Source organism: Rattus norvegicus, chromosome 4 (assembly GCF_021556685.1).
Source record: "Rattus norvegicus strain SHRSP/BbbUtx chromosome 4, alternate assembly SHRSP_T2T, whole genome shotgun sequence".
NCBI classification, from domain to species: Eukaryota; Metazoa; Chordata; class Mammalia; order Rodentia; family Muridae; genus Rattus; species Rattus norvegicus.
In genome coordinates, this window is record NC_141537.1 from 126,160,297 (window position 1) to 126,185,859 (window position 25,563).

The 25,563-nt window shown below is 44.7% G+C and overlaps 1 protein-coding gene across 5 annotated transcripts in view; it reads right to left on the reverse strand.

Moving 5' to 3' along the window:
* The window catches only part of Prickle2 (prickle planar cell polarity protein 2), a 345,167-nt gene that overhangs the window by 46,050 nt on the left and 273,554 nt on the right, over positions 1-25,563 (reverse strand). For all 5 annotated transcript variants that reach the window (XM_087657555.1, XM_087657554.1, NM_001107876.3 and 2 more), the window contains 5 exon segments: positions 22,933-23,046; positions 19,678-19,815; positions 17,272-17,475; positions 13,932-14,118; positions 4,148-5,029 (listed from right to left, as the gene is read on the reverse strand). In XM_087657555.1, the coding sequence (XP_087513681.1) occupies positions 4,148-5,029; positions 13,932-14,118; positions 17,272-17,475; positions 19,678-19,815; positions 22,933-23,046 (1,525 nt within the window).

Genomic DNA, 25,563 nt, shown 5'->3' on the forward strand with positions numbered 1-25,563 from the left:
TGGGGGGAAGAGTGTTAGGGAGTTTAGTGACTTAAGACTGCAGGATGCATGGGCAAGGAAGTGGAGTTAGGTGTGGTGGCAGAAGCCTGCAATCCCAGCAGCTCAGGAGGCTAAGGCAGGAGGATTATGAATCAAACCCTGCCTGGGTAACTGAGTAAGACCTTGCCTCAGATAATCAGGGACAAGAAAAAGTGGGCGGACACAGCTCAGCGGTAGAGTACTTGCTGTGCAGGCGTGAGGCCCTGGGCTCAATCCCTAGTCATACCTTTAAAAAAGAAGTGAAAAGAAGATCTGAACCTAGAGAGCATAAGAGATGTAGCTCAGTGAGTAGTGTGTTCCCAAAGTCCCCAGTTCAGTGCCTAGCACCTCATAATCCTGTGATTCGAGCACCAGGAGGCAGGAGAATCAGAAGCTGAAGAGCATTCATAGCTATACAATGAGTTTGAGGTCAGCCTGGGATATGCGAGGCCCTGTCTAAAATAGATAGATAGATAGATAGATAGATAGATAGATAGATAGATAGATAGATAGATAGATAGATAGACAGACAGACAGACAGACAGATAAACTATTTGAAGGGAATTAAGATCAGAACCATAACTCCCAACCTACTATTTTAAATCAGTGGTTGAAAATCCATAAGACCAAGGCCCGTCTAAGAGCTCCCAGAGCCTGGCAGTGGGATTAGCCCACCATCCCCACATACCACACTCCCTTCATCTAGCAGGACTGCCAGGAGCCTCATGCAGCTAATGCAATTTAAATTAATGAAAAGGAAATTTAAATTGCAGCCCATTGTTGCTGCACTTGTGATGGCTCATCTTGGCTGTCAACTTGACGGAGCCTGGAATGAGCCCAAGCCGCTGAGCACTCCTGTGAGGGATTTCTTGATCAGATTATTTGAGGTAGGGAGACTCGCTCTAAATCTGGGTGGCATGCTTTGGCGGAAGCTCGGATGAGAGGACATGGGAGAAGGAAGCTTTGCTCTTTGCCTCACTTTTAGTTCACCGGTCCTGTCGCCATGACATTCCTTTGCAAGTGCTATGAGTGGTGTCTTTGGAAATGCAATGCAGACTGAAAACCAGCAGGTCTCCAGGAGTCCTCCAGGCCTTCAGCACCAGGTTGGGACTGCTCAGACATCCAGCCTCATGGACTGAACAACTACTGGATTCTCGGCCTTTCCAATGTGAGACAACCGTGGTTGGACTACCTGAACTGCATCCTGTAAGCCGGCCTAATAAGACCCCACACCCTCCCTTGGGCGGGCGTGCGTGCGTGCGTGCGTGTGTGCGTGCGTGCGTGCGTGCGTGCGTGCGTGCGTCAGTTCTGCTCCTTAAGAGAACCCTGACTAATACAACACTTACGTCTTATTTGTACAGCAATGGCCTGTGATGTTACTAATTAATCTTAATGTGATTTGAATAGTTACAAGTGACTACTAGCTACCATATTAAACAGTGCTGATATCTGGAAACTCTGTTCTCAGCCTCCTCACACATGGCTCAGTGTTTCCTCTCAGAAATCAGAGGCAGAGGGATCCTGTCCACTGATAATCCTCTGAGAATCATGGGAGTAACCAGCCCATCACCTCTTTCTTAGGAGGGGAGACTGTTCTTTCTTTCCTTCCAGATTCCTATTTTTTGAACTCTGATTTCTTCATAAGGTCCCCTAATGTGAGACCACCACATCACAACAGACAAGCCCAGAACATTTGTTCGAAGACAAATGGTACACATCCTAACAGCAAGGAGCTGGGGAAAAAAACACAGATTCCTGGGCTCTACCTCTGTTGAGCTGTGCTCCAGAGGGCCCGGGGAGGAGGCTGAAGAGCTCCATCTCAATCACATGTCCCAGTGGTTCTAGGGGTCTTGCCTAAGAAACCCAGACTCAGAGTGGAAGGACATATACACCTATCGTCCTCTTAACTAACTACAGCACATGGGTGCTCCAGGAAGTCCTCACTGTACCGAGTGCTTATTTCTACAACGTCAGGGAGACACTTAGTCACCAAAGTCCCTTTTTTTTCTACCTGAAACACTGGGTGGTGGTGGGGTGGGGGGTAAGAATAGCTGAGCTCTGTTTTCTGGGACAAGTAGGAACACAGTTAGTAAAAGCATTTGAGGAGAGATAAAAGGTAAAACTCATTGTATAGACAGCCTATTGATCAGGCTTTTGTTTGTCTAGGAGAGAGTTTAAATGGATCCTGCATCTTAAAAAAGAAAATCTGTGTTTTTAACCGCTACGAAAGATCTAATCAAGTGGGGCGAGTATGGTGGCAGCAGCAGCTGGATTAAGGAAAAGCATGGCTCTGAAGTCAAGGGCACCATCTTGTCCCATCTTTAAAACACTTGGGTCAATAGCCAGTCTTGGATGGGAGGGGCCATGCAGGCCCTACTCCTCCCTGATCAATTATCAGCCTCTGATGGGTTTAGACGGATGGAGAGTCATATCTAGCTACGTATCCTATTACCCAGATGTGTATCTATTACTTGTGTGCCTGCCAGGTTCCACTGGGCAGTCCCATGCTCACGGTCACTCAGACAACCCTGGTTAACACTCAGTGGGTCCCAGAGCAAAACAAAAGGATGCAAACATGGAAAGGGATCTATAGGGAGGAGGAAAGTTAGCAGGAGTGGGAGGGCGATGAGAAATTGGGACACAAGCGTAATCAGAATGCACTATACACATGTATGAAATTGTCAAAGGGCAAACTTAATTAATTTTAAAAAGCGGGGCGATTCTCAAACCTTCAGGTCCTGATTTTTCCAACTCAGAAATAAGAAAAATAATGTTTCCTTTGTAGTGTTGTGACAATTAAATTAATAGCGAATATTTGTGTTATGCTCAGAACAATGGCTGACATGTGGTACGGTTGGCATGTGGTAAGAACTGTGTGTATTATTAGTAAAATATTCATGTTTATGATAACTGCTAGCTGGGGCTGGACCCATCAGACGGCACTGACAGAGTTTTTCACCTATATCCACAGCCCAAGAATGCCTAACTCATGGCCTACACGGCTTCATGAACCCCAGGATAGCTATGAATGTGGCTTGATCTATTCAATGTCATTATGTTGCAAGGTCAAAATGTTGCAGATCCCACACACATCGTAGAGTGTGGGACCTGCTGTGAAGGTACACCCACACCTCTGGTCCTTCATTAGAGGGGCAGACATTCAGTACATCCTAGAGCACTCTAACCAAGCTGCAGACTAACACGTGGCTCTGCTGTGCTTGACTGAAACACTCCCGACAAGTGACTCACCGGCTGAGTCTTAAACAGCACCCTGGCTGGTTTACACACCCTGATTAATAAGGCAACGACACAGTGTTCTGCACTTGGATGGTAAAACCATGGCCATCTTACGCAACTGTCTTATGTCTACAGCCACCTGGAAACTGTTGGGGACAGTATCCTGAGATGGTGTACCTCTCTCCTGTCCATTTTAATCAGTCCACTTCCTCATCTGTATGTGCATATATACATATACATATACATACTATATGTAAATATATTACATATTTATTTGAATATCTTTGAGATACAGGGATTCAGAAAACTCTTGGAAACTGGGCTCCTCAAGCAACACCAGGCTGGGGCACTTACATTCCCAGTTGTGTGGTGAATACCACCACCACCACCACCACCACCACCACCACCACCACCACCACCACCACCACCACCACCACCTTACAGTTATTCTTTCCCATGAATGCTGCTGGCCATCATGATTCCTGACTGGTGGCCACAACTTCAACTTATATATCCTCTACCCCCATACATACACATTACTTCTCTCTAGTAGTCCAAAGGCAATGAAGGTGGGCATGGTAGGATGACACATCAGTCTGAATGTCACCAGTAGAAACTGACTTGCTATATAATCTCCAGAGTCCCAGGGGCAAACTGAAACCAGACCCCCAGAGAAGATACCATTCCTCACTTGGCTCCTCCCCTTCTACTGATAGTGTTTGCCCTCTTTTAAACCTCACCAAATATTACAGGCATTCAGACTTTGGACTCAGGCTTTCTCTATATTTCATTAAAGACAGAAGCTATCTGACACTTGGGTTGACCTTCCTTAGCAGCCAGTTGGAGGAGGCCATTGTATAGAAAAATACTGAACTACTCAAGACCAGCCTACCTGTTGCATTTGACAGGGCCAGTGATTCCATAGAGCCACGAGGAGTCTGTTCTGTGGGTGTCATGTCCTCTGTGTATTTCAGGGAGCTGAGTGGACGCCGGGGCCGGCACTGCTGGGTAGATATGCCACCTTCTTCCTCCTCCTCCTCCTCCTCCTCCTCATACTTGGGAACCGGGATGCTGCCTCGGGTTTCACTAAAGCTTTGGCTAGACATATCGCTGTAGCTCTCCTGGGACATCAGCCTCCCTGGGTAATAGTCCTCACGACATTCCTGGATAAAACTGCCACCGTGCCCCTTCAGGGCCATTGATGAGCTTCTCTTGGGGTTGCTGAAGTGCTTGGCCCACATGTCAGGCTGGGCTCCTGCTGCCTGCCCTCCTGGACTGTAGGACGTTCTGATGTTGCACTGGCTGAGGAGCTGCAAAGGACTCTGGGATTGGTTCTGCTCCATCTTGTTCCCGTAATGGAAGGGCTCATCCCGGCTCCTCCAAATGGGGTCCCGGTTGAGGCTGGGCGTCTGGCTGGACAGGCTGAGGAGATCCATCTGCACTGACAGGGGGTCCACATCAGCTGAGAGCCGGTTAGAACTCACCTGCAGCTGGCTGTGCTGGTTCAGCATGGTTTCCTCTGTTTTGCCCTTGTTCTTGCCGATTTTGGCACTGCGGCGAGACTCCTTGGCTCTGGCATTCTGGAAGGCTGAATCAGATGAGTCAGAGCCATTGGGGTCCTCCCCAGCACTACAGGCCCGTGAGCAGAATATCTGGCCTTGCTTCGGGAGGAATGGCCGCCCCAGGAGAGACTTCTTACAATGAGCACAGCAGAAACAGTTCTCCGTAGCATGCCAGTGTTGGCCGTCATAGGTCATTTGACCTTGGTCAATTCCTAGGAAGCAAGAGACAGAAAGGAGGCTGAGGAACTGACTGAGCACCATAATACCACGAGAAACATCACTGCCATCAAAGACACTATGCCAGTTGCTCCTCCATCAGGCCCAGTCCAATCAGTGTCCACACCCTGTTATAGCATAGTCTACTAGTCAGCAGACTTCCCAACTTCTTTTGCTAGCAGCATGAGAATCTAGATCAGAACAGCTTAGCCCTGAATTCTGCCAGAGATATATTTTCCCCAAATAGCAACAGAAGTTGAACATCCCTAATCGAAAAATCCAAACTCAAAATGCTTCAAAAGCCAAAACTTTGGTGTCAACAAGATGCTGCAAGCAGAAAATTCTATATAATAAAACTGCTTCGTACATAAAACGTATTTAAGATGGCATATAAAAATATCTTGAGCTTATATGCATAAGCTCTATAGGAAATATAAATGAGTTTCATGTTTAGACTTATATCCTATCCCTCACGTACCTCGTTATAGAATGCAAGGTTCTAAAAGCTGAATTAATTCTGCTCTCAAACATGTTAGCTAGTCCATTTATGAGAATACTAATGTGATAAAACTCTTGATTATATGAGGTGAGTTCCTACCATTATTTCTGTTTTCCAGATGAGGAAATGGAGACACAGAAGGTTAATGACTTGCCTAGGGTAATATAATTAGGCATCAGAGACCAGATCTGTCCTTAGCAGTATTATTCTGAACAACTATTAACAGTCCTGTCTTCTTTACTCAGGTGTCTGATGAGCTGTCTCAAGAGCACTCTAGGCCACAACTGACGGAAGGCTTGGTTGCTCCTCCACTTTTCCTAATAGTATTTATACTCCCTTACATGATGCCATCATATGCATGTCCAGGTTTATTACTTATGTCTTTCATAGAATGTGGGGTTCTATGGAGACAAGGTCAGAAGTTTCCAAGGTATCTCCAGGACCTGTGTAATAGGGGTTTTGCCCTACTAATAGTAGGTAGATAGGTGAACTCTATCACTACTCACTGTCAATCAAAGGGTGGATACTACAGCAGGTTGTTGGATGCTGTAGTGTGAGTATTTCTCCCTCAAACTCTATGCCCAGTTCCTAACACCTAGCATGCTAGTAAGAAGTAGGGTCATTGGTTTTAGCTCCTTTGTCAAAGATCAAGTGGCTATAGGTGTGTGGGTTCATTTCTGGGTCTTCAATTCAGTTCCACTGATCTACCTGCCTGTCTCTGTACCAATACCATACAGTTTTTATGACTATTGCTCTGTAATACTGCTTGAAGTCAGGGATGGTGATTCCCCCAGAAGTTCTTTTATAGTTGAGTATAGTTTACGCTATCCTGGGTTTTTTGTTATTCCAAATGAATTTGCAAATTGCTCTATCTCTATAAAGAATTGAGTAGGAATTTTGATGGGGATTGCATTGAATCTGCAGATTGATTTTGGCAAAATGGCCATTTTTTTTTTTGATGTAAAAGCACGAGGTAGCTTTATTAACGAGATCCCGGGTCTTAGCGGGTTCCCGGGTCGACATGTATCTCACACAGGAGACAGAGGAATCGACCCAAAATGGCCATTTTTACTATATTAATCCTGTCCATCCATGAGCATGGAAGATCTTTCCATCTTCTGAGATCTTCCTCAATTTCTTTCTTCAGAGACTTGAAGTTCTTATCATACAGATCTTTCACTTGCTTGGTTAAAGTCACACCAAGATATTTTATGTTATTTGGGACTATTGTGAAGGGTGCCATTTCTTTAATTTCTTTCTCAGCCTGTTTATCCTTAGAGTAGAGGAAGGCTACTGATTTGTTTGAGTTATTTTTATACCCCGACACTTTGCTGAAGTTGTTTATCAGATTAAGGAGTTCTCTGGTGGAACTTTTGGGGTCGCTTAAGTACACTATCATATCATCTGCAAATAGTGATATTTTGATTTCTTCCCTTCCAATGTGTATCCCTTTGACCTTCTTTCGCTGTTTGATTGCTCTGGCTAGGACTTCAAGTACTGTATTGGGTAAGTAGGGAGAGAGTGGGCAGCCTTGTCTAGTCCCTGATTTTCGTGGGATTGCTTCAAGTTTCTCTCCATTTAGTTTGATGTTAGCTACTGGTTTGCTGTATATTGCTTTTACTATGTTTAGATATGAGCCTTGTATTCCTGATCTTTCCAGGACTTTTATCATGAAGAGGTGTTAAATTTTGTCAAATGCTTTCTCAGCCTCTAATGAAATGACCATGTGGTTATCTTTGAATTTGTTCATATAGTGGATTATGTTGATGGATTTTCGCATATTAAACCATCCTTGCATCCCTGGGATGAAGCCTACTTGATCATGATGGATGATTGATTTGATGTGCTCTTGGATTCGGTTTGCAAGAATTGTATTGAGTATTTTTGCATCAATATTCATAAGGGAGATTGGTCTGAAGTTCTCTTTGTTAGGTCTTTGTGTGGTTTTGGTATAATTGTGGCTTCATAGAAGGAATTTGGCAGTGCTCCATCTGTTTCAATTTTGTGGAATAGTTTGGATAGTATTGGTTTGAGGTCTTCTATGAAGGTCTGATAGAATTCTGCACTGAACCCATCTGGACCTGGGCTCTTTTTGGTTGGGAGATTTTTAATGACTGCTTCTATTTCTTTAGGAGTTATGGGGTTGTTTAGATGGTTTATTTGTTCCTGATTTAACTTTGGTGCCTGGTATCTGTCTAGAAAATTGTCCATTTCCTCCAGATTTTACAGTTTTGTTGAATATAGGCTTTTGTAGTAGGATCTGATGATTTTTTGAATTTCCTCTGATTCTGTTGTTATGTCTCCCTTTTCATTTCTGATTTTGTTATTTTGGATACACTCTCTGTGACTTCTGGTTAGTCTGGCTAAGGGTTTATCTATCTTGTTGATTTTCTCAAAGAACCAGCTCCTGGTTTTGTTGATTCTTTGTATAGTCCTTTTCATTTCTACTTGATTTCAGTTCTGAGTTTGATTATTTCCTGCCTTCTACTCCTCTTATGTTTATTTATTTCTTTTTGTTCTAGAGTTTTTTAGGTGTGCTGTCAAGCTGCTGACATATGCTCTCTCCTGTTTCTTTTTGCAGGCACTCAGAGCTATGAGTTTTCCTCTTAGTACCGCTTTCATTGTGTCCCATAAGTTTGGGAATGATGTATCTGTACAAAGCTTAAGTCCAAGTGGATCAAGGACCTCCACACATCAAACCAAATATGCTTGAACTAATAGAAGAAAAAGTGGGGACGAGTCTTGAACACGTGGGCACTGGGGAAAATTTCCTGAACAAAACACCAATGGCTTATGCTCTAAGATCAAGAATTGACAAATGGGACCTCATAAAACTGCAAAGCTTTTGTAAAGCAAAAGATATTGTCATGAGGACACAATGGCAACCAACAGATTTGGAAAAGATCTTTACCAACCCTACATCTGATAGAGGGCTAATATCCAAAATATACAAAGAATTCAAGAAGTTAGACTCCAGAGAGCCAAATGACCCTATTAAAAATGGGATACAGAGCTAAACAAAACATTCTCAGCTGAGGATTATTGAATGGCCATAAAAGCACCTAAAGAAATGTTCAACATCCTTAGTCATCAGGGAAATGCAAATCAAAACAACCCTGAGACTCCACCCCACACCAGTCAGAATGGCTAAGATAAAAAACTCAGGTGACAGCAGATGCTGGCGAGGATGTGGAGAAAGAGGAACACTCCTCCACTGTTGGTGGGATTGCAAACTGGTACAACCACTCTGGAAATCAGTCTGGAGGTTCCTCAGAAAATTGGACATTCCACTACCTGAGGACCCAGCTATACCTCTCCTGGGCATATATCCAAAAGATGCTCCAACATATAACAAAGACACATGCTCCACTATGTTCACAGCAGCCTTATTTATAATAGCCAGATGCTGGAAAGAACCCAGATGCCCTTCAACAGAGGAATGGATTAAAAGAAATGTGGTACATCTACACAATGGAGTACTACTCAGCTATCAAAAACAATGACTTCAAGAAATTCATAGGCAAATGGAATGAACTAGAAAATATCATCCTGAGTGAGGTTACTCAATCACATAAAAACACACTTGGTATGCACTCATTGATAAGTGGATATTAGCCAAAAAGCTCAAATTATCCAAGATGCAATCCACAGACCACAGGAAGCTCGAGAAGAAGGATGACCAAAATGCAGATGCTCCCACTCCTTTTTAAAAGGGGGAAAAATATCCATGGAGGGGATATGGAAGCAAAGTTTAGAGCAGCAACTCAAGGAATAGCCATTCAGAGCCTGACCCACATGTGGCCCATATATATACAGCCACCAAAACTAAGTAAGATTGATGAAGCTAGAAAATGCATGCTGAAAGGGACCGGATATAGATCTCTCCTGAGAGACACATCCAGAGCATGTCCAATACAGAGGTCAATGCTAGCAGCAAACCACCGAACTGAGTCTAGGACCTCCTTGGGGGGAATTAGAGGAAGTATTGAAAGAGTTGAAGGAGCTTGTAACCCCATAAAAACAACAATGCCAACCAACCAGAGCTTCAGGGACTAAACCCCTACCGAAAGATTATACATGGACTGACCCAGGCCTCCAACTCATATGCATATGTAGCAGAGAATAGCCTTGTTGGGGCATCAGGGGAGGGGAAGCCCTTGGTCCTGCCAAGGTTGGACCCCCAGTGCAGGGGAATATGGGGGGCAGTAAGAGGGATGAATAGGGGGAACACCCATATGGGGGAGGGGGAGGGGGTGGGATGGGGGCTTATGGACAGGAAACTGGGAAGGGGAATAACCTTTGAAATGTAAGTAAAGAAATATATCTAATAAAAAAAGTAGGATCATTGAAGAGCTACTTAGATCATGAAGGTTCTGCCCATATGAGTGAATTAATGTTCTTATGAAAAAGACCCAAGGGGTCTTGTTCATCCTTGCTGCCATTTGGAGGCATGGCAAGAGGTCAGCTCCGAGCCTGAAAGTAGATCTTTCCAGATACCAAATATGCCAGGTCCTTTATGGTGGCCTTCACATCCTCTAGAACTGTAAGAAATGTTTCTACTGTTTACAAACTGCCCAGTGTGGTCCTCAATGGACAAAACCAGTGGAAAGGAATAAATAGTGTGCTTCAACTCGCAGTGGGGAAAATCCTGCTGACTCTTGGTAAGGAAAGACCATGGGTGTGTTTGTAAAAGATAATGGCATCCCATTGGTGAACCCCCTTCACCTAATGTCATCATCAAAGGAAGGGGCACAGTTCTTCCAGGGCAGAACTCTGCTGCACAGAATCCAAGTGATCCTATGTGCTAGGAAGCACCCACATTTCCTCATTCTGCTCGTGTTTCTCACTATTTCTTCTGCCCCCTTCTGATGGAAAGAGAGTCCTGTACCTGGGGATTCCAACTCTATGCCAAGCCATTAGCTTGGGGCATTGGAACCACCTTTGGAACTAATCTTTGGAACAGTATCTCCTAGTCCTGGGATCTGATCTAGGGATGGCTCATGACCAGCATCAGGACAAAGAGCAGGTCACCTAGGGCTTCTGAGAGTGATACGCTAGGCTATAAGCAGGCAGTCCCTGTTCCAGGGCCAGGGCCAGCCTATTAGATCATAGACCCATGGGATTCTGTGGGCAGGAACAGACCTCATAAGACTTTCAACGCAAGATGATAAAGGTCTCTTCAGGAAGACGGCACGAAAATGAATGTTGACTTTTTGAATTCCACAGAATTCCACAGCCTGGATTTCCAAGGTGTGATTTCTAGACAACAGTCTAACGATGGGTAAACTAAGAACTGAATTTCTGGAACCAAAGTGCTGTAGGGAGCAGCTTATCCCTAGCTGGCTCTGGTTCTTTGCTAAGGGATAGGCAAGAAAGAGGCAAATTCTTCTCTTGCTAGATGTTCTCCAAAGTGGGGAAAAGAAGTGTCTCTTCACTTAGGCACCAATCCCTAGGATAGTAAGAGGAGGGCATCGTGAGGACAAGAGCTGTTTCAGGGCAACCCCAATTGAGAAGGCACTGTGAGACTCTACCCTCATGACCACTAGCATTCCCAGGTACATTGAGGAAGGAAAGCTGGGGCGGGGCTGGAAATAGACATCTCTAGGCTGGAGCTCCAGCTGATGCTTCTGCCCGGGCCAATGAGAGAAGCAGTGGGCTGTACATTGATGCAGAAATATGTACAGAGAGTGGGGCCAGTCCAGCTCCACCACTTCCAGGGGGCTGTAAGACTGCCGAAGCCCACCTGCTGCGGTTGAGTCTTAGTTCAGTGCTTTCTGTTGGTGTGGTTCCAAGGTAAGTGGCTTCCCTTCTAGGCCTTGCTCTCCCCAGGAGAGGCACAGAGATGAACTTACATTGTTGTGAGTGACTATCAGGAGGGCTTAGTCCCAAGTTATTGAAACTGCCTTCCCTTCGGTTTGATTAGGTCCAAAAGTCTAGCTCTCTCTTTGCAGAAGGCCACTGTCTAGATGCTGTCCAAAAGTAACCCCTGAGACTGCACAGCCTTCTCCTTCCTCCTCTGCAGTTTTTCTTCCATACGTCAAGAGTCCTGAGAGCTTATTTTTGTATCCTCAGCTGCCTGGGATCATTGACTACAGGCAGGTACTTAGTATGGTAACCCACAGCTGTATCCTTGCCACCTCTCTACCAGAGAACTTGGAAGGGTGGGTCCTCTGCCCTGTCCACCACTATGATGCAAGGGAATGCGTTCAGAGGTATCAGAGGAAGATGAAGCTTTCTGGGATAGGGCCTCACAGGGCAGGGTGGGGAGAGGCAGGAGTGAGGGGGAGGCAAATTACAAAGCAGCCCAGCAGGCAGCTGAACATTGCCTCTGATAAACATCATCAATGTCAGATGGTGTTCTGAACTGCTCCTGAACTCCAAACATCTGGAAAAGGGCTCTGTGTTCAACATCTAAGCATGCTTTCTTAAAGAATCTCCCCTCTAAGCCCTCTAAGCACTTCTCTAAAGGAGCACGCATCTGCAGCCACCACAGCCTCGTCTGTTTATAAGACTGTTTACTCTGCTATGCACAAGCAAGAGTCCCGTTGCCTTGGCAACGGCTGCCTGATGTAGGATCTGCTCTGAGCAGCTGCATAAATATGGAATATTTGTACAGTATGGTCAGAAGTGCGGCATCGAAGATTGGGGTATACATGATACACACAACAGGATCTTGCTGCCCTAGAGAAATTACTTTTTGCAGAAAAGTAGCCTTTAAAACTCAGGGACAGCAACTTTAACTATAGCAGCCGACAGACTGCAGGCAGGGAAATATGGATGGATGCCTTTTATGGATTTGAGGGGAAGGGGGGGATGCCAATAAAAGCTGTGGACAGCTGAACGAAGACAGAAGACAGAGAGAGGGGCCATTTGAGGTACACATGACCTAGTCTGCAATGAATTTTTCTTTCCTAAACTTCTGGGAGAAACCTACAAGTAGCCATCTGTGACAAGGCTCATGGCCTCTGTGGAAAGAGAAAGGATACAGAAAGGCTATCAAGAAGGTGGTGTCCATGCATTCACAACCTGGGGTCAACACATGGCACTGCTGTTCCTTCTATGGTCCCACCCACTTCCCTGCCTTACATGTTCAGTCACAATTCCTACTTCAAAGCACCAAAGACCATCGGCATGTCTACTGTGACAATCCTGTAAACAGAAAGGTTTCTGGGCACCTTGTCAAGGGGTCATTTAGTGAGAGGAAGGGGACTTGGGGGACTTGCTGTCACCAGTAGGCAATATTAAGTCTATCATTTCTGATGAATCCCAGGGAGAAGGTTCTTCTTTGGATCCTTACAGAAGCTAATTGGAGCAAAATGGAGTCATACATGGAGGGTCTCCACATCTCCTCACTGCCGGTATGGCATTGGCAACTTCTAAATAAAGCTTCTTGGAGTTTTATGACCAGAGGAAGGTCACACTATGACCACAGACATTTGTCCACAGAAACCATTTTTTTTTTCAGAGCTGAGGATCGAACCCAGGGCCTTGTGCTTACTAGGCAAGCACTCTACCACTGAGCTAAATTCCCAACCCTCAGAAACCATTTCTTAAAAAAGTGTTGCATTCCCAAGATGCCAGAGAAGGCAAGAAGAAAGCCTGTCTGACAAAAGCTGACCTGCTGAAGGGCTGAACAAATTGGGATGATTCTCATCACCTCCTGGCTTTCACAAACTGGGAGCACGCAGCTTGTGGACTGTTTGTTTCTTCTCTGCCTTTGGCTTAGCTCTCTGTTGTTGAGTTTCTAGAAGGCACACTTGCTAGAAGCTAGTGACTGTCCTTTACCAAAGGACCCCACACCCTTCTCTCTGCCCATTTCTGGTTTTGTCCCAAAGGTTGTTGGGGGATGTGTCTTCTCCTCAAGTTTCCTTTTGGAGCGTCACACTTCCCAGAGCATGGAAGAGTATACCACATAGTCCCACTTGAAGTAGGATCCATGGCCACGCCAGGGTTGATAAGATTCCATCCAGAGGAACTGACTTGGAAATTGGTATAGCCAATTCCTTCCTCCTTTTGAGAATGCAAGTGTTAAGATATGTAATATGTAAGGTAGTAATAACTAGAGAAACATCTCAATCACCACCTGAAGATCACTTGCTCCCAAAAGATGCTGATAGAAGGCAAACTGAGCTGACACAGGAGAAAAACAAAACAATAGGCTTTGTTTAACCCTTCATCCACCTCTACCTGAAGCCAAATACCCTGGCTTGTCTAGTAAAATGAGTGAAGAGATTCCTTTTCACTTAAACTGGTAAGAGGTTGTGTGTGTGTGTGTGTGTGTGTGTGTGTGTGTGTGTGTGTGTGTGTGTGTGTAAATTAATTGTACCCAAAGGGATTCAAACTATGGCAGGTTGAGGTCTCCTCAGACAGATCAAGCTAAATGCCAAGCACAACCTTACCTATATGTTGGGCACAGGTGTCACAATATTCTGCATACAGGGACTCAAAGCAGTGACAGCAGTAGGGTCTTCCCTCCTTCATGATGTAGCGCTGGCCCCCCAGCACTGTCTCACACTCGAAGCAGCAGAAGTGTCTCATGTGCCAATGTCGTCCTTCAGCCTCTGTGCACTCATCTGCAAAGATGATCTGGAGACGGGAAGCCACCAGGTCAGTGTATAAGACATCATGAGCCCACATTGGAGGAAGTTACAAAGCCCCAAACTAGAGAGATAGAAAGCAGGGTGACCCACAAACTATCAAACGACACTGTATCTTTGTAAGCTTATTCCACATATGTACAAGCTCCACAACTTCATCTTCCTGAAGCACAATTAATTCGGTTCCACAGTTTTGTAGAGGGCCAATGGTCTACCACAGGGAACATAAAGCAAAATAAAAATAGCTCATAGGCACTCGCTTCATTTGGCTGATACACGGTGTTTTCTAAAGTGGGAAATGTCATATGAATCCTTGGAACGCTCTTCTTTCTCTTCCTGAAACCACAAAATTGGGCATTGCTTGGATTGCATTCATCTATGACAGGAATCTTTAGCTAAGGAAAGTGACTGTTTCTTCCAGTGGCCAGTCGGTCTTCAATGAGCCCTAGTGCCTCGGAATTGGTCACCTTCATGTCTAATACTCTCCCCGCCCTGAGAAGTGTTTTAGGCTTTGACTCATCAGAGTTGTTTTCAATTTCAAAGCATATATTTCAAAATTTATCATGGTGCTATTAGTAGTCAGTTTAGTGTGGTATTGCCATAAAAACTAACGTATGGATAAGCTCTCTGAATTGAGAGATCAAGACTTGTGTGCATGCATGTGTGTGCATGTGAGCATACGACTGCATATGTGTGTGTACGTGTGCTTGTCTGTGTGCATGTGTCTATGTATATGCATGGCACTTGGTTGCCAAAAGTTTTGTTAAGACTATACTATAGAGGAAGAATAGTCTTCAATAAATATGGCTGGGATAATTAGAAGTCTTATGTAAAATATCAGTTGACTCCCCACCTCTCAACATTAACAAAAATTAACTGAAAGGGTATCAATGACCTAACAGAAAAAAGAGTAATAAATTTTTTTTAAAAAAATCTATAATTATAAATCTTCTTGATCTTTGACAAGGTGATTGTTTGGTAATATGGCAACACAACTGCACATAATATACGTAAACAATAGATCAGATGGACTTTATCAAAACCAAAAACTTCTATGCTTCAAAGGATATCAATAAGAAAGTAAAAATAGAGACAGAGAACAAGAAGGTCATATTTATGAACCATGTCCCTGGTAACAGACTTGTATCCAGATCCTCTGAACAACCTCACAGGTAGTAAAAAAAATTAATCCAACTGCGAGAAATGAGCAAAGGCTTTCAGATCCATAGTTCTCTCCCCTCAAAATTAATAAATGAATAGACAAAAATAATTAAAAGTTCCCAACATTATTAGTGGTTAGAAAATTATGAATTCAGATAGCATTTGTGGTATCTTTTATACCTAGATAGGATGGCTATAATAAAAAAGAATACAATTATAGAATTAAAGCGAGCATGTGGGAACTGGAATTGTCTTCCCTCGACAGTGAGTGGGAAAGTGGAGCAGACGCTTTAGAAGATAGTCTGACCTTCTCTCCGAAGCAAGGCTTAGAGTTATCATGAAAAGCATTCAAGATGTAAAATTCATGTGTGCCTAGACTTAAGCATAAATGTTCCTAAGTAGCATGGTTCATCACTGTTAAAAGAAAAAGCAAATAATCCTTAGGTACTAAACGGCTCAGCCAAATGTGATATATTCAGGAAACCGTTCATGTAGAGTCATTTAATTGCTCAGCCACGAGAAGGAATGAAGTGCTAATATTTGCTATAACATAAATTAATTTTCAAAACACTGCTAGGTGGAAGCAGCAATATACAAAAAGACACATTATATAAAATGATTCAAGATGTCTAGCGTTCTTGAATCCAGGGACAGGGACAGGGACAAGGCTGGGAGAAAGGGTTAAGAGGAAGAGAATGGTGTCTGGTGGACATAGTTACTGACTTTTTGGTTGCCGAACATGATTCAGGATCAGGTAGTAGAGATTCTGGTTCAGCTTCATGAATGTGCACTTGTGTGTCTGAGCCAGAAGGCAAAAGACTGCATGGCGTCCCCAGAGTTTGGCCCACATCCAGTGTGCCAGCAGGGGCTGGAGAGTTGAACACTTCAACCTTCCCATCAGAATCTACGTTAGTAAAGGCTCGCCAAATCACTAGAAAAGTGGATCCCCTCCCCGAGGCAGTTTATAAGAGACAAATATCCTTGTTCTGGTGGATCAGACAGGCAGAGAGAGTACTGCTTCCACACCTGTTTATAAGCTCAGACAGAAGCACGGAGCTTCTCTGTAGATTGGAGACCCTTGTCTAAGACTTTCCCCTAAATGGTTCCTGTAAGGGGTCAGGTTTACAACACTCTTCTTTCCAGATTCTACAGTGAAGGCAAGCTTGCTACTCCGTAGTGCAACGATTTCTTGTTACTTGGGTATGCGTCTAGTGGGGGTAAATTGGCAATTGCATGCCATTCTGATTTCTTAGGACAGAGCTTTCAAATACCTGTAGCAGCAGGGGTGGAAGGATCCAGAGAGCTATCCACTGACCTCTAGAGAAAACCCAAACACCACAATCCACTTTATTCCCCTCTCTAACCACGTTTTCCAGAGAATCTTCTAGGAGTGGAGCTCTATTTCAGATGTGGACTTTCCAGATTTTTAGCTGAAATCTAAAGTTGCTCAATGGCTTCTTCATTTTATGTTTTTATTTATTGTATGTTTGAATGTGTGCGCAGGTCTGTATGTTTGTTTTTTTTTTTCCGGAACTGGGGACTGAACCCAGGGCCTTGCGCTTGCTAGGCAAGCGCTCTACCACTGAGCTAAATCCTCAACCCCTGTATGTTTAATTATATGAGGCCTTGTACCAGTTACATGCCATTTGAGAATTTCGGTGGTTGTGCCTATTCCTACACAAGTCTCTGAATCCAATGATGAGTATGGTAGGACGTGATGTCATATGATGTGGTACAACATAGGGATGGTGGAGAGGGGTGAGGACACTGGGAATAGTCTATGGGAAATGTAAATGTGTGAGTGTGTGTGTGTGTGTGTGTGTGTGTGTGTGAGAGAGAGAGAGAGAGAGAGAGAGAGAGAGAGAGAGAGAGACAAAGAGACACAGAGACAGAGACATCATGACACTGAAGTTGCCATCCCTACCTTCCATGAATATACCAGAACAGTTAAAATATTCACACACAAGGATGGGGCTCTGACCTCATCACAGGCTGCACAGCGCGGCTTCAGGCACTCAGCATGGTGCCTGCCACAGTAGATCTTCCCATCTTGGTAAAAGTAGATCAGGTCAACCAGAAGCTCATTGCAGACTGTGCATATAAAGCATGGTGGATGCCAGCAGATGCCATGGCCAGCACGTGATGCAAACACAGCGATGTCGCCGCCCTTAATCTGACCTCCACACTGTGAGGGAAACACATAGCAGCAACATCAGCGGTAGCTCTCACAGTCATGAAAGAATGATCCAGCTATTACCAACAGCTAGCTACTGGGGAGCTATATGCATACGAGTTAGTGTGTTCCTTGTTTTACATACCTGGTAGAGATTTCCCTTGTTCTTTCTAGGAGCTCCCACCCCAGGGCCTAAGTAAGACAACTTAAGTAACAGAGAATGATAAACAAAAGGTTTGAGAGATGGATTCTCAGTATGGTAGTGTACAAGGGGATCTGCAGCCATCAAGCCGACGTACAGGGCACGGAAAGAAAGCGTAAGCATCTCCTACATTTCTGAAAGTGCATGCAGAGGCACAGCCACATTAACATCATCAGGAGAGGATACAGAGAGGGCTTGGCTGGGGAGGGGGCCTGCATTGCTGAATGGGAGGGACTGGACACATAAAATCCATTTACTCTTAAATAGCTTCTTCCTTTTTCCTATGCCTTCCAGGCGTGCCTTTTAGCTCTCTACTAGCATCTCTTCATACAATCTTGATGGAAAGGCACTACTCTTCAAGCCCAGAGTATACAAAGCAGAAATGACCGATGACTCATGCTTACAGCTGGGGTTAGAATACAGTTATGTTCTGAGGGTCTTGGAGGAGGAGGAGGGGTTGGGGCTTATAAAGATGCTCTCTGTTCATTATGGTATTGGCCATGAGGTCGTGACATGTGTCTAGCAGAATGGCTCACAGAGATGGATGAGTTCTACAGATAATGACTAGGGAGTAAAAATGGTGCCTCCAAAGCCCAGTGTGGATCTTGTCTGACCTAATATGATTCATACAGTAAGGGCACAGACTAGAGGACTGGCTTCTAATAGCTTGTGCATGTAATACTACAATACAGAGGGCAACAACCCTCTCTTCGGTGACTATGAAAGGTCAACTAAAGCATCCACACACCTAATCATATATGATCCCCTCCTCCAATCATTTCAAAAGGTTTTGTATGGTAGGCCTTTCTGCTTCAACACTCCTGACATTATTCTGCACAGACGTGGGCCTGACTTTTCTTCCCCTCTAAGTAAGCCCCAGTCATGAGGAGTCTGATTTGAGAGTGGGTGAGGCACTGAACTGAGCACAGTGAATCTTATACCATGAGCACGAACCACTTACATCTCAGGAATTAGTCTCAAGGGCTCTTTGCAAGGATGATGACCCATTGGCCCCTCATTGGTCAAGCAGTTTTACCATCCACTACCAGATTCTTTCAGTTGCTCTGGTGAAATCTCAAAATGGGATTCTAAGAACTATCTGCTCCTAAAAGATAGTCTCCAGCTTCCTCTCACCAGGGTAGCCGGACCGTTACCCAAAGCTTGCGTTAGAAGGAGCTGCACGAAAACTGGGGAGATTTAGAGAAGGGTAGGAAATGGTGGGCTCCCATAGAAAGCAGGAATGGTAGGGAGGCGGGGTGAGGTTAGCCCAGGCAGGAAGCTTGTCCTGCTTTAGCACTCTCCTCCACCATGCCCTAAGCATGCTACAGCAGAGTAGGGAAAGGTACATCTGGATTCTTCAACTCACTGATGTCCTAAGGAGATGGCATGGGGTTTCTCAGACCTTCAAACTGAGAATAAGGTTAGGTGCCATCCTCTCCATAAGGTCCCTTTAAAGGTCATCCGTACTGGAATGATCCTGGATGAGAAACTCATGGTCCAGATAACTATTTTCAAAGGATGAAGCCATTACTCTGTGTGGTCCTTCCAATTGTTTATATGGCTCTCCATGAACTCTGTCTTGATCTGCCATTCCTTCCCTTTGCTCCTCCGGATCCAGTCATGGCCAGCTTACTGTTTCTCTGTACACAGGAGCTATCCTCCTGCCTTGAGGGAAGGTCTGCACTTGTCTTCCTCTGTACGTCTCTGCATGCCTTTGCTCAAGATACCACTTTCTCGGTGTAGCCTTCTCTGACCACCTTGCTCAAGACTGCAGCCACCCTGCCTTCCTAGTCTTTCTTGCCCCCTTCCCTGCTGCTGTTTTTCTACTTTGCTGATTTGATTTTTGCCTGACGTCTTTCCCTGGTTCGTACCTCTTTACATGAGGAAAACTATCTCTCATGTCTGATGCACACTGCTGAACCTTCAAGGCCTAACAGAGGGATGAGCACACACCATGTGTTTAATGCAATAATTGGAGAATGATCCTCTTCCCTGCCCCAGTCCATCCTCACCTGTTCACAAATAGCCCCTGTCATGGTGACGGGGAAGGGCCTGACATTGCCTCGGCCCAGGTTCTCACGTTTCCTCTGGTTGCTGAACAGCTTCAGCTCCCGCTTCTCCTCCTCGTCCAGGGAGTTGCAATACCGAACCTGAACACACAGGACAGCACAGAGGAGGCTTCATTGCTCCAGGGAAGTACTGAAGTCCCCATCCCGGGCTCACAGAAACTCGGCTACTCGGTTTGACACTTGCTGAAACATTAATTACCAAGTCCAGGCGTGGAGCTAACTAATCAAGGTGAGCCAGCACCGAGAAGGGCGATAAGCAAATAGGCTTTCTAAAGGCTGTGAACTCTGGGGTTCGTGCCTCAGGCAGGTTAGGTGTTCAAGAACAGCTCCCCACCCTTCACACCCTTCCCGCATGCAGATCTAAGTCACCAAGAGTGGATCTGAGCTGACAATTTCTGGGAACATTCTCCTTTCCAAACTGTAAGGAGCTGAAGGCTTTGTGTGTCTGTGTCAATGAGAATGACCCCTGCACTGAAGAATGGTGGCAATCTGGCTGTCAGTATGAGTGTATCATCTGGTCTCCATCCTCTGTTGGGAAGCAAGAATAGGTGGACTTTCACTTGGCTTTCTACTAGTGTGACAATAGGAGAAAGACACTTTCTTCTTTTTTAAAACACAGAGTGTCAAAGAATTAAGGGAGGGACAGCGAGGGCATCTGCATTCAGAATCTGTCATGCTGTGCCACTGTTTCTGCCCTTTGGTGACTGTGTCATGATCCTGGGCTATTGTTTATCGATGCTACTTTTAACTATGACTCATGCTAAGAAACTTGGATACATTTACTTAAGAGGAAAGCAGACTATGGCTACATATAGGAAAATCAGTCCCCGTAAAGATGGGACGGTAACTCTAAAATCAGAGAACAAAACCATACTGTTTCCTCCAGATGACCACTGCATCTTCAGCAGATGCTAAAATTGATGTTCTTACTTAAAGTGGGAGAACAGAGCAGGCTGTAGTGGCATTAGGATACCTGCTAGGACCAGGCTGAGCATTTCTCCTTATCCAATTATGGCATCACAAAGATGAAATGTGATATAAAAAGAAATAAGCTCTCATTACAGATTCAATGTCGCATACTACCATGCTCAAATCCCACCCTTAGTCATGCTTATACCTTCCTTTGGGATATGTGGTCCTAAAGCACTTCATGATTTCTTCTGGAGTAATCCAGATATCAGAGATGTTGGCTGCATTGCTCAGACAATCTTTCATAAAGTTTTATAAAGTCAGGAAAAGTTTTCAGTGAGGACTAGTGTGTGCTAATCTGAAAGTCAGAGCAGCTATGTCTGCTCAAATTGTGTTGTCTACATGAAAAGAGAACCATTAAGTCTTTGCTTCAGAGTCAATCTCTGTCTTTGGAAGAGGCCATATATGACCATGCCAAATGAATCAATCCTGTCCACTGGCTTCCAACTATACATTCTACCATCATGGGATCGTGATCCAAGTGATGTCTATTTAATGAGAGTTCAGTTAAGCATAAACAGAATGAACCACTACAAGCATGGGGCCCATCATTGTCTTCCCTCGAATGATAGTTTAAAAAAAAAAAAACTCTTCAGGGGAATGTTCCAGAAACCCAACAGCCCAGAAAACATGGTTTCACCAATGGCATTTTATGGGCTTGCTTTTAAAAACAGGCGCACCCCTCCTGCTTGTAAAAACTTGCATTTTCACGTCTAGATGAGTTAACTGGGCATCCGGTTACAATGCTTGCTTTCATCTTTAAAGCAGCTAACTTTCGTGTGTGCTTTATGAACTATGAAATAAGCAGCAGGAGAGAGAATCGCAGCTTTCTAGGGAGTTGCCTTAGTTTCTGAGATGTTGTCTCACTCATTCAGATTCATCTATTTATTTCTGCAGTGTGGAGGACTAAGCCCAGGGCTTTGCACATGTTAGGCAAGGGCTGTGCTACAGTCTACTCAGTTCCTTAGTATGAGCAGCTCAAATCGTCACCTTTGGGGTCAGCAAGACGGCTCAGTGGGTGGAGGGGCTTGCTGCAAAACATGATGCTCTGAACCTGAGTTTGATCCCTCCACATGGTACAAAGAGAGAACCAATTCCCACAGACTGTTCTCTGACCTTTACACACATGCTGTGGTATGTGTGTGTCACACACACACATACACACACATATACACACACACACTACATGTAAATGTAAAAACAAATTATTCCCTTTTATGCAAATATGTCCCCTGGGACTCAGGCCATGTATGTGATGAGTTGGTAGAAATTGGTTTCCAGCTCCTCTCTACAGGGGTAATTCTTTCTTTCAGTTTAAAATTAATTATACTTTTGTTTTAAATATAGAGCTAACTAGTGCAAATCTGTAAGATTCTTAAAACCAGATACCTACAAATTAATTTCCAGCTTAGAAGCCTAACACGATCTTTTAAAAGCTTGCTTACAGATTTCTTCCCTAGGATCAACGTCATCTTGATAATAAGTGACGCTGGCCAGGCACTGTAGGTCATCTGCACTCAGGCCTCAGAGAGGGGAGATCTGAGAGCTCACTGAGCTGCTGACAGTGTTCTGAGTTATCCTGGCAAAAGTGAAAGCCAGCCTCAAAAAATCAAAATAATCAAAAATTAAATAAATACATGCCTGCTTACAGAGCTGAGCTTTGGTGATTAGGAAAAAGGAATGCTCACAATACTTCCAAAATAAAGGTGGATGACTCTACCAAGGTCGACGTTGGCTTGATAGAAATCCTAGTGAGAACTGCCAATCTAGACCTGCAACTTTGGCTGCCCTTGACATGGGGAACCTGCACATTCACTTCTTAGGAAATCACCCCGAGACTTGGAGAGACTCGCAGTGTTTCTTCTGGGCATGAAGTGGACCTTAGTCATCCTCCCAACTCCCACAGTGGCTGACGGGACACAGTCAAGTCAGAGGACACTGGCCTGAGCTCCAAACACTAGTGCTTCCTGTTTTCTGTACTATTCAGTCATGCCAGGCTTGGAGTCTAACCCAGTCCAGGATGAGACTGTTATTTGGGGGTGGTAGGGTGGGTTGGGGAGCACTCTCCAGAAATATCAACCAGTTTCTTTAGATTCTAACGAAGCCTAAATTTAATACCAATTGCTGGAAGTTATTTTTGGCAACAATCTTACTGACCACAATGATTAGGAAGAGGGACAATTCACAGAAGGCCCTGGAAACCAACAAAGCCCCCTCCGAGCACCTTACCTCATTGTCGTGGGGTGGCAGCTGGTGCAGTAGCTGCTTGATTCGCAATTTCTCTCCAGGGCTGTTGACATAGGGAACTTTCTCTTCTGGGAGGCAGCTATAATACTGGTGCACCTGAGGGACAGAACACACAGAGCGCTTGCCCATTACTCACTCCAAGTGCCACCACCCCTCGCCACCCTGAGGAAGGCTCACAGTGGAACTCCAGCTGCTTCCGTTGCTCCTACCACCCCTTAAGACAGCCAACTGCTGTCTGTCCCATCGAACGCACGGAAGGGCATCCTAAAAGACAGAGCCAAGTGAATTGCCCCTCACTTGGGGCTATCCCTCTCTGGAAGGGGAAAAGAAAATTTAAGAAATTCCTTATCAAAGGAAAATTCACAAATGCACAGGTGAAGCCAGAGGGCAAGCTTTCCCAGTCGACTCCCAGAGTGTTGCTTTACCATTTTCTGTGCCGCTGTCCCATGGGAGGCACTTCTGTAGCCAAGGGATGTGTCAGTGCCTGCCTAAATACTGCTCTCAAACCTTTCTCTGGCACTCTGCAGGTACTTGGGTGTCTCAGCCTCCACCTACGTCAAAAGCCCTCCAGGTCTGAGCTGTTTTCAATGCAGGTAGCACTGGTAAGAGACTCAGTGCCAGCTTGTGAGCACGGAACTCAACATCAGCAGCACAAGCACCTCTGGTCTCCTAAAATGCCGCTCGTTAGACCTGATGCATTCCTGCAGCTTCTGAAGTTCACTCCTAAACATTGGAGAAAGTACCAAGCAATCCAATTTTGCCTAAGAAAAGAAGGCAGATATTCTTTTGAGGCTGTGAACCCCTAGGACATTGAATGCAAAACATAACAGGCTCAGTTACAGCAGCAGGCAGTGAGTTTCTTTCTTTTTTTTTACTTCTTTGTGAATTAATATATGTTTAAAATATTTTTATTATTCTAAATATATATTTATCTTAAATATATTATATAATACATATTGGAGGAAGAAAAGGGAAGAAGATGGTATAATTCTATCTTTAATTAAAATATTTATTTGTTATATGTTTACGTGTATGTGTGTGTGCATGTGTGAGTTTATGTGTGTCAGTGCTTCCAGAGGGTAGAGGGCAGCCATGTTGGTTGGTGAGGCTTTATGGGTGTAGCTTCTGCCATCCTAGGAGACTCAGTCTCACAGCAAACTCTCTGCTCCTCTGGTTCTTAGATATTGCTGTGCTCGTGGACAGAGGCAAAGACCAAGTCCTTCCTACGGAAGTGACACAGACACCTTTAGAGCAGTAGAAACAGGAGACAGGAGACTCTCTAGGTAAGATACGCTCAACCCATGTTGACATGAGAAGTCTACAATGCTTGCCTGCCTATACACATCTATGCACGTGATGTCTTCTTGTATTTTAATTCTTTAACTGAGGAAGAAAAAGAACCCATTCTCTAGCTGGTATCAACACTATCAGGTCACCTGAAAAATAAACAGGAGTCAAACTGACCGGAAAGGGCCTGGGGCATGGCTCAATCAGGGACGAGCATAAGGACCTGCGTTTGGAGCCTCTGTGTCATCATAAAAAGCTTGTAGAATAACATGCATCTGCAATGCAGAGCAGCGTTAGGGAGATAGGTAGACCTCTGGATCTCATTGGTTAGCTAGCCTAGCAATTAGTAAGTTCCAGGCTCAGTGAGAAACCCTGTCTTCAAAAAAAAGTTGGAGTGTGAACAGAAAAAAAATACCCATAGTTGACCTCTAGCTTCCATATGCACATATATGTACATATGCACACAAACGAATACATATATCCCCCCACACACACATATAGAGACAGACACACAGATGCCAGCCCGACAGTCTGCTATAATCCAAGGTGTGCAATTTTATAGAAGAGGAAAGAAATCCCTTTAGGCTCAGACACCATGGAGGATGCTTCAAAGATCTCCCACAGAGCAGGGTAATCCACTCTCGTGAAACAACACACTTATTCAATGAGCTGGAGTGAGAGTCTGGGCTCTAACACTGTTACATGCTCATACTCCATATTGCCCTCTGCATGCTTCCTCTCAGTCCTTGGCATTAGGAGTGGTGGATATGAACCAATGTCCCAGGAATGCTGGGGCGAAGAGCTATAAAAGCCCTGTCCACTTGGATCTCTAGAAACCAAGTTATGAGTGTTAGCAGGACAAGCAGATGACAAGGTTTGAGATGACAAGGTTTAAGAAATGTGAAAGCCATCTTTATTTTAAAATAAGAGGAACCATTCACCGTGATGTGCCTCTAATCCTCTGAATCTAGTCCTGAAAGTAACCACAGACTCCATGTTGCTGACTAGCTGGTTTTTGGAAGGAAGTCTGAGTTGCTGTAATCCCTCCTTAGAGGTGGCTGGCAGGGAGCCATGGCCTGGATGGATGGATCCGCTCTGAGTTTCGTAGGCAGGTCACAGATGGCTAGCACTCCCAAGAAGTGACAGCTCATATCACAAATTAGCTTGAGATTAGTGGCTGGTTATCTGGCCATCTGATGACCACACTATTCTGGGAACGTCTTCTGAGAGTCCTTGTACCATATGCCTCACTGGACATCCGCCAGATATAAGGAAGAGGGACCCAGTATCTGTAGTTTGGCACTTGAGCTTTGCCCCTGAGTCAGA